This window comes from Astatotilapia calliptera, chromosome 4, assembly GCF_900246225.1.
Source record: "Astatotilapia calliptera chromosome 4, fAstCal1.2, whole genome shotgun sequence".
Lineage (NCBI taxonomy): Eukaryota > Metazoa > Chordata > Actinopteri > Cichliformes > Cichlidae > Astatotilapia > Astatotilapia calliptera.
In genome coordinates this window covers 20,024,298-20,041,807 of record NC_039305.1, presented here as the reverse complement: position 1 = coordinate 20,041,807, position 17,510 = coordinate 20,024,298, and the positions used below count along the sequence as shown (strand labels likewise).

At 40.7% G+C, this 17,510-nt stretch overlaps 4 protein-coding genes across 5 annotated transcripts; 2 read left to right on the top strand and 2 right to left on the bottom strand.

The window, feature by feature from the left end:
* Window positions 1-399: 399 nt before the first annotated feature.
* tufm (Tu translation elongation factor, mitochondrial) lies at window positions 400-6,123 on the bottom strand. Its single transcript, XM_026165376.1, has 10 exons — window positions 6,036-6,123; window positions 3,771-3,817; window positions 3,542-3,680; window positions 3,251-3,417; window positions 2,857-3,126; window positions 2,460-2,592; window positions 1,652-1,756; window positions 1,371-1,522; window positions 1,030-1,149; window positions 400-849 (listed from the first exon to the last, which is right to left on the bottom strand). Exons 1-10 carry the CDS (start codon window positions 6,070-6,072, stop codon window positions 679-681), a joined length of 1,341 nt encoding a protein of 446 aa, XP_026021161.1. The 5' UTR covers window positions 6,073-6,123; the 3' UTR covers window positions 400-678.
* A 455-nt stretch (window positions 6,124-6,578) lies between these two features.
* hspbp1 (HSPA (heat shock 70kDa) binding protein, cytoplasmic cochaperone 1) lies at window positions 6,579-11,458 on the top strand. The gene is made up of 8 exons (XM_026165401.1): window positions 6,579-6,951; window positions 7,171-7,301; window positions 8,696-8,912; window positions 8,994-9,218; window positions 9,615-9,770; window positions 10,325-10,421; window positions 10,515-10,626; window positions 10,883-11,458. The coding sequence occupies exons 2-8, from the start codon at window positions 7,182-7,184 to the stop codon at window positions 10,961-10,963; spliced, it is 1,008 nt and encodes a 335-aa protein (XP_026021186.1). The 5' UTR covers window positions 6,579-6,951; window positions 7,171-7,181; the 3' UTR covers window positions 10,964-11,458.
* Window positions 11,459-11,633: 175 nt separating this feature from the next.
* tmem86b (transmembrane protein 86B) lies at window positions 11,634-13,144 on the bottom strand. Its single transcript, XM_026165338.1, has 3 exons — window positions 12,788-13,144; window positions 12,379-12,622; window positions 11,634-12,190 (listed from the first exon to the last, which is right to left on the bottom strand). Exons 1-3 carry the CDS (start codon window positions 12,836-12,838, stop codon window positions 11,739-11,741), a joined length of 747 nt encoding a protein of 248 aa, XP_026021123.1. The 5' UTR covers window positions 12,839-13,144; the 3' UTR covers window positions 11,634-11,738.
* Window positions 13,145-13,697: 553 nt separating this feature from the next.
* Window positions 13,698-17,508, top strand: aspdh (aspartate dehydrogenase domain containing). 2 transcript variants are annotated; one of them, XM_026165336.1, is made up of 8 exons: window positions 13,698-13,804; window positions 13,974-14,030; window positions 14,131-14,275; window positions 14,440-14,524; window positions 15,737-15,886; window positions 15,975-16,198; window positions 16,280-16,419; window positions 17,303-17,508. In XM_026165336.1, the coding sequence occupies exons 2-8, from the start codon at window positions 13,976-13,978 to the stop codon at window positions 17,338-17,340; spliced, it is 837 nt and encodes a 278-aa protein (XP_026021121.1). In that variant the 5' UTR covers window positions 13,698-13,804; window positions 13,974-13,975; the 3' UTR covers window positions 17,341-17,508. The 2 variants fall into 2 exon arrangements, with proteins under 2 accessions (XP_026021121.1, XP_026021120.1); XM_026165335.1 differs by having other exon boundaries at window positions 13,698-13,867.
* Window positions 17,509-17,510: the final 2 nt, after the last annotated feature.

Genomic DNA, 17,510 nt, shown 5'->3' with positions numbered 1-17,510 from the left:
ATCTTTCTACACACAGGGATACTGTTTGTGCTGTGCAGTCATGTTGTGTAAAATATAATTGTAAGTGACCGACTCGAGGAGACTTTCCTAAAAATACAATAAAACATAGCTTTAAATGAATGAATTTTCTGCATTAGTAGTTTTATTTATTTTTTACCAAACTATAAATGTTCCCATTTAGGGAAATGTCCATAATGTAGTAGGAGAAAATTACCAGGAAATTTTCTTCTTTTTAACTTTATTGATTTTTAATTTTTTTTGCAGTGAATCCAAAGCAGTTATTTACTTTTGTCAGCGATCATGTTGGTTAAAAAATAAAATAAATCTTCTCTGCAGCATCTGTGTTGTTTTAACAAGCACATGAATACACGAGCAAGTAGCACAAAACAAAGGAGGCGGTTTTATTATTAAATACATTTTATTACATAAATGACAATGTTGACACGACAGTGGAACATCACAGGTGTTTTAGTCAGGCGCACCTGCACAACAGAGCCATGCGTTTTTGCGGGTCCTCTCCTGAATCCTGTTCATCTGTGTGTGTTTATGTATTGTTCATTTGTATTTCTAGAATTATTTGATCTGACCAGACACAGACAGCCACACATTCACCCTCCTGCCTGACACACCCCCTCAACCCACTCCATCCGTGAGCCCAGCCCTCTGCAGAGGCCCTCCTCAGCCCCAGTTGCACTGGTCTTCATCTGTAGTTGTCATAATCTCTGTGACCAGCCCGGTGCCGATGGTCCTGTTTCCGTCTCTAAGAGTGAACCTCTGGCCTTTCTCCAGAACCATCGGCTGGCGGAGAGTGAGCGTCAATGAGGTGTCCTCACCTGGCATCACCATTTCCTAAAGGAAAGTAAAAAAGAGCAAGAAAACCATCAGTTTCCTCTGAAATCCGTGTTTATAAATGCAGAAAGCAGTAAATGAGAGGCAACACCAGCTTTAATCACCACTCAATGCTTCAAACAACACTTGAAAGGTTTAAGATGTCTTACAACACTTACAACTACACACACAGACACACACCTTGTCAGCAGGTAAAGTGACCCTGCAGGCCATGTCCCAGGTGAGAGAAAACATGACGGGCATGAAGTTGGTGACAAACGGCTTGTGTCTGCCTCCCTCCTCCTTACTCAGTACATAGACCTGTAACACAGAGCGCACACAGACACACACAGCAGAGTTCCAGTTATATATAAACACGTACTACTGCTTATAAAACTGTGATAACTGTAGAAAACTCATGAAATTATTTTTTTTTAATCTCAATAAAAGGTGGTGCTATTCCTGATCTGTCCACTGAGTGTCACACTGCCCCAATTTAAATAATTAAAACCCTCTGTAGTCAAACTCTGTGGCTCTCACACCTGAGCTCTGACTTTCTGGTGAGGCATGATGCACCCTGGCTTGCACATCACCATCCCTCTCCTTATGTCCTCCCTCTTCAGGCCTCGGACCAGAGCGCCCAGGTTATCTCCTGCCTCTGCCCGGTCCAGAGACTTGTGGAACATCTCAATACCTGCACCCAAGAAAAATAAAAACAAACAAATCCAAATAAAGGGGATGCACACTTCAAGATACATTTCATTTGCAAGCTGTCATGTTTTATCCATGATTTCATATCTTAACATCATAGGAGGTTCCTCACCTGTCACTACAGACTTGAAGCTGCGGTTGTGACCCACAAACTCACAGTCGTCTCCTTTCTTGATGACGCCCCTCTCCAGAGTGCCCGTCACAACCGTACCCCTGCCTGCAACACAAGCAGGAACCTTCAGACTCAAAGTACACGACGCTTTCGCTCTCAGATCAGAAACAGAGTCAGAGATCTGCAATCTTCTTACTGCTAATTGGTAAAATCACTAATGAGTTGTGCTACTGACGCTCCAAAGCTGTGACTGCATCATGACAAAATTAACTTTGAAGACGTCCTTGGTGGGATATGAAAAACAAAAACACCGTACAAATGTTTCTTTGGAGCTTTGCTGGAAGCTGCACTGTTCAGTACAGCAAAGCTCTGCAACATGTGACAAAACTGCACAATACATCACTGGAGCATCGCTCTCTATGGCAAAGTTGACACCCAGATTTTCAAGCTCAGGTCCTTTTGACTGATTTTACTGTTTGCATATTAATTTCTTTTATAAATTTCTTTAAATCTTTATTTGTACTTTGCCTAAAATATTTAGAATTGTTGTGCATGAAGACCGTCTGACAAAGTAACGGAGCCAAGGATGGTTAAAAATTCCGCCTTATTTCTTAAAAGAGTGAATCTTGATTTGGATGTTTAGATTTTTGGGGTCTGCATCCTGGTTTAAAAACAGTTCATCGTTTTCTTTTGTTTTTCCATTTGCCTACAACTTTACATGATGCAACCAATGGAAATCAAGAGAAATCACCATTATTTCTACCCAACTAGCTTCAGACTGACAATATCAGATAGTGTTTTCTCCTACCTGGGATTGAATAAACCCCTTCAATGGGCAGAAGGAAAGGTTTTTCCAGCTCTCTTTTGGGCAGAGGAACGTAAGAGTCCACAATCTCCAGCAGTTTCATCACTGCATTCACCCCCAGCTCAGGAGCTTTGTTCTGAAATAGAGCGGGAAAAATCTGATTAAAAAACATCACATTCTAGTTTGAAACTTGTTCTCCACCACTGAGGAAAATAAAATAAATGAAAATACAAACTTGCCTGAGGTCACCTCAAAATTTTGACTTGACAGCTTTAAAATTCAATTTATTTTCTCAGAAGCTGAATATTTGAGATCACCTAAAATTTTGACTTCTGGATGTCAAAATTAAATTGCTCTGAAATTTCTTTGACTGACAGACTGACAAAGTGTTTCTCCTCACCTCCAGAGCACAGAGTGCAGAGCCAATCAAAACGGGTGTGTTCTCGCCGTCGTAGCCAAACTCCGTGAGCAGCTCGCGGATCTCGATCTCCACCAGCTCCAGCATCTCCTTGTCCTCCACGGCGTCTGCCTTGTTTATGAAAACAACCACGTGCTCTACACCGATCTGCCGGGCCAACAGCAGGTGCTCACGTGTCTGAGGCATCTGGCCGTCAGTGGCTGCCACCACCAGAATGCAGCCGTCCATCTGAGCTGTGCCTGTGATCATGTTCTGAAAAAGAAAAGCAGACACATTTCTAATATGATCAAACAAACAGGCAGGATTACAACCTGGTAACATCAGGCTGCATCCAGGTAAAAAAAAAAAGGAAAAAAAAAAAAAAAAAAAAGAATACCTTGACATAGTCAGCGTGTCCAGGGCAGTCTGTGTGAGCATAATGTCTGTTGGCTGTGGTGTATTCTACATGCGAGGCGTTGATGGTAATTCCTCTGGCTTTCTCCTCAGGGGCATTGTCAATGTCCTCATACTTCTTGTAGCGGGCACCACCAGCATCAGCGAGCACTGGGGAGGATCGAATTGAGTGATAGAAATTCACCTTACAAAATTCACTAAACAAAGTTATTACACACATTAACACCAGACTGTGTCCAGACCGGTGTGACAGCAGCAGCTTGAGTGGGTCTACCTTTTGTGATGGCTGCCGTCAGGGTGGTTTTGCCATGATCGACGTGGCCGATCGTCCCGATGTTTACGTGGGGCTTGTCTCTGCTGTATGTCTTCTTCGCCTCCGCAGCGAAGGTTCGCCGGCTCAGAAGCACAGCACACTGCGTGACAAAGAAGAACCCAATAATTTAACCACTGCAAAAAATCTGTGCTTCGCAGCGTGCAGCATGCCGTTTCATGCAACTACTTACCAATTTGAAGGAGCTGTGCAGGAGGCTTGGTGAAGAAAGCTGAAGGGCTGAGAAGAGGGAATCAAAAAAAACTTACATAAAGAGTGACTATTTGGTGCCACAACACAATAATTAAAACATTGCCAAACATATTTAAACTATGTATCTTTCTAAAATGCGGAAATATGTATTAATTCTGTGTCAGTGAACATTTAGGTGTCCATGCCCTTATTTCCCTTTCAATCAGTGCAGTCGTGCCCTCACATAGATGAGATTAGCACTGACTGCCACACACATTTTTCCTCAAAATCTCAGCCAGCATGTCTGCACAGCTCCGGATGTATTGCACTCGCCCTGATGCTGTTGAACAACAAAATGTTTAAAAATGTGGCGAGTTCACCTGGTGATATCCTCATGCGCGACGCGATCGCGAAAACAGCAAACAAGTAACACCACGCCGTTGTTGTTCACAGGACAGCAAGAGTAAACGATCGGGAGACTCTTGTCGTCGTTATCGTTCCACTCGCACGGTTTATGTCACCGAATTCAGCGTTTTTGCTCCACAACTAAAGCGAGCAGTTTGCTCTGTGCACTAACATGGAGTCGAGTCAACCAGCGCCACCTCTGGCCAAGTGCCACAGCCTACAGCCAGATCAACTGGTGACACACATCTGCACCACGTTTGAATTCGTGTCATGCACATTTGTACCTTTCAATTGTGTGTTTGTGCGTCATGCAAATAAACCTTTGAAATGAATGAAATGATATCATGTATTTATTATCAGCCTACATTTGTACAAAATGCCAAATGACATACACATAAGAATCACCATCCTGATATCAATACTTTTGCCCATAAACAGTCCCCAAAACTTGCATATAATCCCCAATGTGGAGCCCATCTACTGACTACCACATAGCAGCTGGACCAGTCCCCAATGCAGGTCAGTCCACTGCTGCCACCTGTGGCCAAGTACCATAGCCTACCACTAGATTAACTTGTGACACACATCTGCACCTGCTGCTATGATCACATTGAGTAAAAGCTGAGTGGCTGCACTCACACGTGGTGCATCTAAATCTACCCACAAACATGTTGAAAGATGCAATGCCAGCAATGTGGATTGTCAACACTGACAACAATCAGTAAGCAAAGACAACAGGGATCATTTGTTTCTGTTTATTTAGCACCCACAACATTTGTAGTCGCCTTCTGCACAGGGGAAGTCCACACACACCGTGTGGTACCACTTTCCACAGAAGGTGCATTCAGTCTGCAAGATTGAATGAGATTGTCAGAGTCATTGTCTGACTGTTTATTACTAATCACTGTGTAACTGCTGTACATTCACAGTAACTGCCATCTCCTTATAAATGTTTATTAGATTGACCACACTTGTGCAGACTGTATATCACAACCAACTCTAACATGTTTGTTTGCAGAGGGAAGACACAGACAGACTACGCTAACGACATGTGATGTTACAACACTGGTGAAATATTAGTGTGTTCACGACATTTTTCGTATGGGCAAAAGTATTGATATCAGGATGGTGATTCTTATGTGTATGTCATTTGGCATTTTGTACAAATGTAGGCTGATAATAAATACATGATATCATTTCATTCATTTCAAAGGTTTATTTGCATGACGCACAAACACACAATTGAAAGGTACAAATGTGCATGACACGAATTCAAACGTGGTGCAGATGTGTGTCACCAGTTGATCTGGCTGTAGGCTGTGGCACTTGGCCAGAGGTGGCGCTGGTTGACTCGACTCCATGTTAGTGCACAGAGCAAACTGCTCGCTTTAGTTGTGGAGCAAAAACGCTGAATTCGGTGACATAAACCGGGCTTCTGTGCCATATAGAGCGCTAATAAAAAGAGTTTTGCATAAACCAGGCAGGTTATATCATGCTAACAGCTGCAGCTAACATTTAATCAATTTTGATGACTTTAGATCCAAAAAGGACGGCGTCACCTCTCTTTAAAGACTACCTATATCAACAGTATGTTTTCCTTCGTTTCTGGTTACCAGGTGCTGATTTTAGTAATCATTCTTCATCCTCGGTTAGTCTTATTGTTAGCTAACCGTCACTGGTAACGTGACCTTGCTCTGCTGTCGGAAGACACAGCATCACATTTTATTTTCATATTCTTGTACTTCTAAATGTCCGAACAGTGTTTGATATTATGTATAAATCAATAAAGGTGGTGTAAATCAATTAACTGTCAGAAATGCAAGCAGAGTCACATAGTTTAAATGAATTAAACAATATTTACCGGACAAACACGCACGCAGCCCCACAAGCGCCGCCATCTTTCCTGGCTTGACAAACCTAAGACGATCGGAATTCAAGAAAATAATCTCCCAGCCCCAACGATGTCGTTCCTTTACGTACATGCACATGCGCATGTTTAAGTTGGTGCGTAAAATGTTCACATTGCAAAACAGTAACTATTAATGTAACTACTACTAATACTACTATTGTATGTTATTATATTAGACTAAGCAAAAGACTGAAACCCATTTAAAGAAAGTATGAGTTATGTAGCTAATATTAAAAAAAAATTAAGAGAGCAATCCCAAGTAACCTGAACTTAATGTTTGTTAATAATATGTTTGCTGATATCTAAAAGGCAAATATTATTTTTTACATTCATTATTAAGGTGTGTGTATTTTATAACAGATATATAAATAATACCAAACATATCGCAATCGATATGCCTTAGTTTCTTCTGACACGTTTCTTCTGGGATTTGCATATATTTATTTTGACGTAATTAATTCTCTTTGTAAATTGTGCGTACCAGCGTTACTGGATTACCGTAACTATACTAGTATAGGAAAAAATTGCGTCTATGAATTTTTAAATATTGAGGTAATACTGTTAGTCAGATGTTCAGCATTATAATTTTGAAAAGCTGACTTTAAAGCAAAAAATGGAAAGTCTAAAATGACGTTGATTTGAGAGCAAAGAGTATCCAAAAATTACTTTGCTTGCCCGTTTGGTTTACTTTTTACGGTAAAACATGGCGCCCCCCTTGCCACTCGTGAGCTCTTGCTCGTGAGATGAAGAGCTAGCTAGAACGTTCCAGCGCTTCACGTTTCTGTGTTTATAGAGGGAGAGAGCTGTATTTGAGCTCAGAGAGAAACTTTGTCTGTTACCTTTACGTTGATTTTGAGTCAGTTTAAAGGTAAGTGGGCAATAATACCCTTTGTTATAAGAGGCTAGCAGCAGGTTTTGCATTATTAGCAGAGCTGTATGTTTGTAGTAAAGTATGATCCTGGTATATAAACTGTGGGGCTTTACCTGGTACCACTGCTAGTACACTTAAATTAATCTGAGGTTATTTTGAAATATTCCTTTAGTTGTCTTGTTGATTTTTTTTTCTTTTCTCCACTTTACCCTTTAGCTGTTAACACCATGTCAGAAGACAGGCAGACCAGGAGACATCCCCAGAACCTCCAAGGGGTCCTTCAGCTCGCAGTGGAGGCTGGATCCGCTGCAGAGGGTCCTGCCCCTCCTGAACCCATGTCAGAAGAGGTACGTACTTGTACCCTAAGCAGGACCAGGCCAGATGACCACACAAACTGTTGGGTGTCGACTTTGTAGCTCACACCAGGACACACATGCTTGTAGCATAGCTTCACAATGTGGCTTTGACAGAACTACGGCTTAAATAAGTAGAATGAGCAACTAGTCAACTAAAAGCCTTATTTGCATGAGGATATAATAATAATATAGTAGAGTAGATCCAAAAATGATAACAACAACGATAATAAATATTTTTGTTTTTACAGTAGCAACATGTGTTGCTCCGCTTTGCAAAACATCCCACCATAAACTATTGATATATCACATTTTCATAGTTTTCAGAGTGCTTTGAGAGACAAAAGTATAATACTGCATTCAAACAGAAAGCCGGACATTGTGGCCAGAAATGAACAGGACAAAACTGGATCACAGAAAACTTTTAATTTAAGTAGTGAACAAGGTATAGAAATTATATCAATCAGAACTGCTGGCAGCCCCCCACCCCACTTAGTCCTCAGTATTTTGGTAGGAAGGGGATATCTTTGACAACACTTTTAAATTTGATAAGTAAATAAATGCCATTGCCATCAATGATGTTCTCTCTTAGCTTGATTTATCACAAATGTTTTTATTCAATTGTCAGCCAATAACTGATACTACTTAGGGGCTTGATATCTTAAACCTACAGTGCTATGTATGCTGTTAATTTGCTGTAGATAGTTTTTCAGGCGTGCTACTTCCTCTTGTGTCCTCCCTTTGTGCAGTTTCCGCAAATTCAGGAAACCTTGCACACCATGCAGCTCTCTGGGAATGACCGTGTTGGCTCTAAAACACTGTTTCAAACTATTAAAAACTTTGACATTTTTTTAAATTTCAATTAAAGAAATTGTATCAATGTTTAAAGATAAAATGTTAAACTGTTTTTTGCTAAGTTTTCTGTCTTGTGTAGACACAGCAATGGCCTTGTCTCTTAAGTTTGATGCCTTTTTTGTGCTTGAATGTCAAGTGGTTCAACAGACAAACAAAGAAGCATTCTTCTAAAAATGGTCAGGTAGAAGGACTGGACTGAAAGTCAGTTTTTAAAAAAAGAAGCCAATGTTGAAAGAAAAACTTTGAAAGACCTTTGGAAATCCTGGAGAGTTATTGCTCAACTATTGCTTAAAAATTCAAAGAAAGTCTTTCTTGGAAGTCAAATATAAAGAAATGAGGAGTGACTCAAGACTTTCGTACAGTAATATATAATTGCACATCACTTGAAATCTCATGTGTCTGAGTAAGACACTGATGTCCACATACGTTATTTTTATTTTTTTTTCTTAATGCGTGCTTGGAGGTATCACATCAGAGAATTTGAATTCAGCATGACAAACTACTTCAGGCTCTTTTTTGTGCCTTTCTTCCAGAGGAAAACATGGCTGAGAGAAGCTCTTACAGAACTGTGCAAAGGGCAGATGGATGAAGTGGAGCAGATGAAGCAGTGCTTGGCTGTTCTGTGCAAAGAAGGAAGTGAAAGGGAGAGGGGTGGAGAGGAAGATAGGGAAGATGATGATGAGGACGGTGAGCGGGAAACGGCCTTTGAGATGCTGTCCGAGCTGTGTGAGAATCTGGACAATGCCAGAGGTAATAAATGGTATTAGAGCAGAGGGCACGCTAAAGACAGCGTGTGTTCACTGTACGCTCACTGCATCCTGTCCTCTGCAGACCTGATGACCCTTGGTGGGCTGGAGTTGTGCGTCTCCCAGTATCTTAATCATGCTCAAAGTGGGTTGAGGTGGCGTGCTGCCCAGCTCATTGCCTCCTGTGCCCAGAACATGCCACAGCTGCAGTTCCACTTGCTTAGCATCGGGGCGCTGCCGAAGCTTCTGCAGCTGACAGATTCTGACCCAAACCCCACCGTCAGGGTGAAAGCTCTTTACGCTGTCTCATGTGAGTAGAGCCATAATGCACGCATGCTTCAAAACTGAGCTTCATGACAACAAGCCTGCAACCAATTGCTGCACATCAGTCATTTCACATACATGATCCAGAACCTCGGATTGTCCATGTGACAGTCTGCGAATTTTAGTGCGGTCAACAGTTGGTTCCCATAGTTGATGTTTTAGATGGACAGGCTATTCAACAGCTATTTTTAGTGGCCAGCCTCCCAACTGTATCGCCTGTGTTTATGATATTGTTATATCTCATGTTTCCTGTCAATTCAACTTTAAGCCTAAATTATCTGTTGCTTTCTTCTTTAGTGCCAAATGACACATGGCACCGTCTTTTTGTCCCAGCTCTGTGCTTCACAACCCTCAACAAAACTGTGTCCTGTCGTAATCATAGGTCTGGTTCGAGAGCAGGAGGCAGGTCTCCAGGCCTTCCTGTCCCACGATGGATTCTCAGTGCTGATGCGAGGCATGCAGTCAGAGAACGAGAAGCTCAGAACCAAGTCGGCTTTCCTGTTGCTCAATCTGCTGATGTCGCATCCCGAACAGAAAGGTATGGATGGGAAGGACATTCAGACAGGATAGCGCTGTAAACCTGCACCAGTACCAATACAACACTTTGTAGCCTTTTATTAAGACACAACATGGTTTAATAATGTCTCTAAAAGCTTATAGAGACACCTTTTCTGTGGAAAATGAAGATATTTTATTTGCAGCTTTGCTCTTCATCCATGATTAGTCGCCAATATGGCAAGTTCTGCAGTTAAAGGGTAAAATAACATAAAAAGTTTTTAAACGATTTTTTTTAAGCAATTAAATCTCGTGTTAAAACTTTTATACTTTCTCCCTTTTAGTTTTATCCTTGCAGTATGTGTGTTTCTCACTGATCTTGCTACCTTTGTCTGGGGAAAACATGGAAAAACTATTTTAATCTTAACTACACATACATAGTAGACCATAACAAGAAGAACTACAGCAGATTTTTTACTTTGGATATTTAATTGGTTTACTCTTTAAACATCTATCTAAAGTTTTTGCAAGCTTTCCTTAAAAAATGGCTTGACTCAATATAAACTCAGGCATATTCCTGATTATTTCCCCCCGCAGACACGCTTGTTGCCATGGGTATGGTACAGCAGCTGGTATCAGTTCTCCGTACACCGCATTCACCCGTCCATGAACATGTGCTTGGTGCCCTTTGCTGGTAAGAAACATTCATTATGATACTGAAAATCTGACATTATTTCATGGATGGTTTTAGTAACTGTACCCGTCCTTGTTACTGATGGTGGTGTAGTCTGGTCGAAGACTTTCCACAAGGGCTCAATGACTGCAGGAATCCTGCTCTGGGCCTGGAGGAATTACTCAGACAGAGATCCAAAGAGCTCCAAGGCAAAGAAGAAAGTCAGGTAATTCATGTGCCTGAGAATCAGATCGTAAAACTCGATAGAAATGTTGTGATTATGCTACAAAATTTCATTTCAGTCATGAAATGTGCTTTTTCCATGTAAAACTAGAGGTGATTGTGGTTAAAGGCTAACTAGTTGTAAACAATAAAGAGATATATGACTGCTTTTTTTTTTAAGTTTAAAAGATTGAAAATTTAAAAAAATAAGCTGAATCTTATTTTTCTTCCTCTTAAAGTCACATGTTTGTTTCCAACAGGAAGAACTTGATTTCTGTGAGCGACTCAGGGTTATGTGTTTCTCCAGGCAGCAGTCAGATGACACTGGGATGGATCGTTGATTTTTTAATTCTTTCTTTGTTTGCTTGTTGTTGTTTTTTTTTACCCTGACATGTTTTGGCATCAGTATGAAAAGATAACAGAACATTCATGAGCTGGGACATGTTTTTTGTTGTTGTTGTTGTTGTTGTTGTTTGGTCTGTTAAGACAGTTGCACATGATCCAGTACCTGGATTTCACTGTGTAAATAATTGTACTGTATATTGTAATGTATAAAACAACTATTTCAGTCCAATGTTTGCCATTCTTAATATCTTAACTGTCATCCCAAGCATCTCCATTAAAGGTAGTATGTATAGTACTCTATTTTAATTGGCAGAACACAAATGCTGAATTTAGTTAAATCTATTTTATTTTATTATAGTATGCTTTACTTTTACATTTCCTGTCTCTTTTCAGTTTTTCTTGAAACAAAACTCCCAGTTGTTGACATAATATTTATTACTGTTAATAAAACATGGGATTGCGTGTATAAACATACAGTATAATGAGCAGTTCACATCATGCCACCATATGCACAATCTACATGTAAACATGCATGTCAAAGAAAATATTTTGATCATTAAATCACAGAATATAAATATTATAAACTGAAGTTTACTGAATGTTTTTCCATTTCATTTGGAAATAAATTCTTTCATTTTTAGAACATTGCAAATTGAATGTATTTCCTTTTCTTTGTTTCTTTCTTCTTTTTTTTTAACCACTTACAACAAATATTTATGGAAATGGAGAGCTAATGTAGTACAAGCTTTTGGAGTACAACAGGGATACTGGTTAGGACCTCTTCCATTTTGAAAACTCATCCGTGTCCTCTACTGCTTGCATGTCACCCACAGCGATTAGAAGCTGTGCCAGATAATAGGTCACCATTACAACAGTATTACCGTGCTGCATTGGTGCCACCACCTTAAAAACTTGCAGAGACAGCGTTGCGTCGGATACCATGAAGCTCAGACTTCCCAAAAGTGTTGCTACGTTGCTAGTTCTAGCTGCTAATAGACCCATTAGAGTAATTAAGACAAAGTAGACTCCAACAGCTGGAGTTAGCACTTCAGAGTTTGGGTCCTTTTGCAGAAATGGAAATAAAAATGTGTAATAACCTCCTCCAACCATAAACAGGATCAGATAGAGAAAACGGCTCCAGCAGGAAGAGGAGTTTTTTGTGTAACGACTGGACAGGAAGGAAACTGAGTACAACAGATGAGCCACAGCAAATGCACCCATTCCTGAAACAGATATTGAGGACATAATGGGCATGTGATTTGCAATTTATGAATCCTGGAGTGTTAAATTTACTCTCTGAAAGTAACTATTACAAATACTTCTTACAATAATGAGGCATGTGCGAGCAATAGACATTTCATAAAAGAAAAAAATGCTAAATTTTTTGAACTCATCCACCACCAGCGCTTACCATGCAGGAAAAGCTCAGGCCACACCAGGCAGCAGTCACCAACAGCAGAGAAGACCAGTCCTCCCACCACACCTAGGACACTCTGACCTCCATTCCAGCTCAGCACCACTGCAGCCAATAGGAGTACTGGTGCAGATTTGACACCTGCAGACATGATGGACGGGGGCGAAGCAGGAGTCCAAAGGTAGAAGTACAGAGCTGCAGACAAAAAGAAAGGCAAGAGAGACAGAAAGAGAGCACAGGACTGATAGAAATGGACGAAAAGAAAGAAAAGGGAGAGATGCATCAAGTTTTTGTACAGAAGTAGATTCAAGTTATGATTTCAAACATCTCCTTTCCATCTGGTTTCACTAAGCAAAGTGCTGCTAGAAATAAAGAAATACTGGCTGTAAATAGAGGTGAACTGTACCTTATTTCTCCTCTGCCGCCTGTGATAGGCGTGAGTCTCAAGGATGTCCATCTTCTCTCAAACAGCACTGCTGTGGGCAGACGTCTCAGAAGGATAAAAGTGTCTTTACTGTCTTGTTTGCCAGCGATCCTCAGCTCCAACGATCCTCAGCTCCTGTACCCCTCGCCTTGAACCTCTGTCGTGTCTTTCAATCTGCCTGCATTTCATGTCGATGAACTTTAGACCGATCCTCACTGTCTGATTGCGCTCTGATAATCAATTCGCTCCCTGTTTTGAGTTCTGCTGGTCAAATTGCTCACCCTTGACCTCACCAGCAGGATTACGTTGGTGACATCAGCACAGAAGGAGCAAAGTTGAACTGTGCAGGTGTTATCACTGTGAAATGTAAACTTTAATATCAGGAAACTGACAAAACCTGATGATTGTTGTTGTTGAGACTTTTTTATGTCTCAATGTTTCATAAAACAAATGTGTAAAAAAAAAAGTTCATTTTACAGGAAAGGATTGGATTCTTTGATAAACAGCTGTAAATTTGTTATAACAATACTGGGGGTTTTTTTTGTGGCAACTGTTCAAAAAAATGTGGATGGTTATGAAAAACACGCTATGCCAAAGCCCCATCCAGTTTCCAGTGCTTCACATTTAAAGTAAAGGAAAGGGCTCGTTTGCTCATAGATACTGATGAATATGACACATTTCTTTTGTTTGTGATCAAAGAAAGTATGACACACATTCTGACACAGAAGAAGAATAAAATGCTTTGTATGTTGAATGATGTTCAGTGCTCGTCTTGACTGGATTTTGTTTTGAAAATTTCAAACAATTACATTTTTCTGAAGCTGAGATTTAAGTTCAAGCAGATGGAGGAGGAGCCCTGCGTGTAATAATTTCACAGAACTGCAACAATGATTAACTACAGGCTACTCTGAGTCAAACTTTGTGCTTTGCCTGAACACAGTTCTTGCAGCTCTGGGCTGGTTATTGAAATTCAAGGTGTGGGACAACGCTGGAGGGGGTGTAAGTTTACTGGGTGTATAGAGTAATAAATGCAGTAACTGTGCAAGAAGGGGTTGATATCAGGTAGGGCTTAAGGTCAATATAGACATGTATATGTGTGCATGTGTATTGGTTTGCTTTGCGACTGCACTCTGGGCTTTTATCTGCTTTGTTTGCTTCCTTTGTACAGCTATGGCGACCGATTCTTCCTCTTTAAGGATTGGAGTCGTAGGATTTGGACATCTAGGTCGGAATTCCCCTTTTAAATCCCAGGCAAACACTCTTTAAATTGCTGTATATTATTTCCTGAAAGCATGTGCATGTGTGTGTATGTGTGTGCAATTTAGGTCAGTACCTAGTGGAGAGGATCAATAAAGATGGACCTGCCCTCGGTTTGACTCTGGGTTTTGTCTGGAACAGGAATTCTGGCAAGCTCAGTGGTTTAGTCCCCTCTGAACTCATACTCGGGGATCTATCGTCCTTTGCAGAAAGGTGCAAACATGTGCATAAGCATTAAAAACCCACGTGCACACAGCATGATTGTTCTGTGCACACGTGTTTTTATGTATTAAATCAGGAACGCTATAAACGTACTGTATTTATCTTCGGGAATTTCCCTTCTGAACTTTGAAGAATAATCATTGTGTGTTTTGCAGGCGATGCGATGTGATTGTTGAGGTGTGCCATCCTCAAATAGTTAAAGAATTTGGGCTCCAGTTTCTGTCTCAGTCTCATTTCATGGTGAGCTACTTCTGATTTTGCTATTTCAGTGAAACAGCTAGTACATTTCTTTGTTTGTTTTTTTGATAGATTCTTCCAATGTTATATTTTATTTATAGTACTTGACAGATTTTATTTTAATTGACTGATACAGTTTGATTTAAATCTGTCATTTTTATGATTTCATACCATTAAATCATTATCAGGCTGAACCACTGATACGAGGCAGAATGGGTCCATCCTTTCATGTTGTTTACAACAAAATTGGACCCTACCATCTGAATGTCACAGCAGAAATCAAACCTCATCTGACCAGGCAGCATCTTCTTTTGACTAATTTTGGTGAATATGTTCAAACTGTGGCCTCAGTTTCCTGTTCTTAGTTGACAGGATGTGGTCTTCCGCAGCTGTAGCCTGTCTGCTTCAAAGCTGTGCATTGAGAGATGCTCTTCTGCATATCTTGGTTTTAACGAGTGGTCAGTTGAGGTACTGTTTCCTTAAGGTACTGTGAGCGTACATAAAATGGACAGAATATCATGTCATTCGACTGTAAACAATCGCCATCTCGGTCCAGCTGAAGGTTATTAAATGTTCTCCTCCTTGGAGAAAAGTCCTCCACTGTCCTCTTCACGGACCCCTCAAAAGTATTTGACTGTTAAGCACAATTCTTTCTCACAAACTACTCATTCCTCACATAGAGAAACAAACTGTTAATGTTAATCATAACTTTTACTCAACCATCAGAAATAGGATGGCAGAGAGAGCATCTGGCTATTTAAATTGGCTATTTGCTTTGCAAATAAGGAAAATGCTCATTTCTATACTTCAATGTTCACTTTTTTGCAGACAATAGTCTTTCATATGCTTCAGGATTAACCCCAGCAAAGTCTTAATTCACCCTCATCTGTTTTTGATACTTTCCAATTAACACTTCTCAGTCACAGACTGGATTTAAATGCATAAAAGACCAAGCACATGGTATCTCCACTGCAGCTGTGACTATGAAGCATTCTGCAAATCACATTTTAAATATATCTCCACATTAATGTTTGAAGAGTTTCGCATGTACACGGGCGTTTGGTTTGATAGCGTTTGCTTTGTAGATTTAAATTCAATAACAGGTTCAAAATTCAGAGTCGACAGACGGTCATCCTAACCCACAAACACTTGAGAAGTCAACGACACTTCATCATTTGTTTTGCACCTTTGTTTTTCGTTTTTTTCCTCCTCTAGGTGGGCTCTCCATCTGCCCTCGCTGATCCTGATCTGAACCAGAAGTTGAGTCAGGCTGCTCAGAAGTATGGCAGGACTCTCTACGTCCCCAGTGGTGCATTATGGGGAGGCCAGGACATCCAGAGGCTGAATGACAGTGGGAAAATAAAGGTAAAACAAGGATAGTCCAGTGTTTAAAACCATGGAAATGAACATAAGCGATTTAATGTTGCTTTTTCCTTTCATGGTTTATTTTTAGGCTTTGTTCATCAGAATGTCCAAGCATCCCTCCTGCTTTCGGCTGACAGGAGACGTCCTCACTGACTGGACGGAGGGAGAAGGCAGGCGTGTTTTGTTCAGAGGCTCCGTTGCAGAGTTGTGCCCACTCGCTCCTAACAATGTGAACACCATGGCAGCAGCAGCAGTGGCAGCAGGGACACTGGGCTTCACTGGTGTCCAGGGAGAGATTGTGTCAGATACAGCGTGAGTGCTTCTAAAAGTCGGATTGTTTGTTTGAAACCATCCTGCCTGCATCTTCCAGCTTCATGTACCTTCATGCCGCAGGTTAAGAGACTACCATGTGGTGGAAGTGGAGGTGACTGGGCCTGATGGTTTCTCAGTACACACAGTGAGGAGGAATCCAGCCAAACTCGGGGCTGTTACTGGCAGCGCAACTTACAGCTCTTTCTGGAATAGTTTACTCAGTAAGTCCTAAATGACTGCCAAACACTTTCTCAGTGAATCTGATGTAAAGCACTCTGTGTCACCCTTTTAAGGTATCTATCATGTCAACACAAACACCTCCAAATTGTACTTAAGCACAGCAAACTCCTTAAAGTAGTTATAAACAGGGATGAAATGCTCAGAGCTATTTTTAGACCTGGTGCAGTGGGCCTTGTGTTCCTCGTGGTGCAAGACAATGCCTGACCTCATGTGTGCAGAGCGTGCAGGCAGTTCCTGGATGATGAAAGCGGTGGTGATTTCATTTTTTGTTGTAATTTTAAATTCAGGCTCCAAATGATTAATGGCTGGTTTCCGGTGACCGTTGTTGAATCATTTCGCTCTCACTCAATTACTCATATTAATATCTTATGTGTGGTTTAAGTGTTTCATTAATTTATTCCATAATACACACACACACACACACACACACACACACACACACAACACTATTACAATGGTGAGTGCTCATATTAAAGTATAAAACTGTAAAAGTATTCAGTTTTACAGTTTTTTCGATGGCTTTTTATGACGCTAGTAAATGCACATATATTTATTATAGTCATCTCCAGCACATGCACCATGAGAATAAAGGATTTCAAACCCATGATGACACCTGCTGCTCAAAGCTTTCCTTTCCAAGAGGAAAAGAAAGAAAGAAAACTGGCTCACAGATGCCCTTAAAGGCCCTAAAGGAAGTTTCTCTTAGTTTATGAACTTGGGAGCTGCACCGAGGCCAAACATAAGATATATGGGGATTATATTAAGTGTGATAGCATCATAGGTCCTCTTTGAGTGTGGAGTACGGTGTGTTTCAGTATGTTTTTCATGTGAAGACTCAGATTTTTACATTCTTGTTTTTCTCAGTTTGCAAAGGTCACGGGGGCAGAGTTTACCTGTGCTGAAACAGCCAAGCACTTTGGAGGATTACCTACAACGGAAGAAGAGGATTCACTGCAACATTTCAGCTGATCTGAATGATTTATGAAGGAGATGCTGTGTAGATAAGATCAGTATGTTACAAAGAAGCAAATCTTTGGATATATTTGTTCCAATAAACTGCACAAACACAATG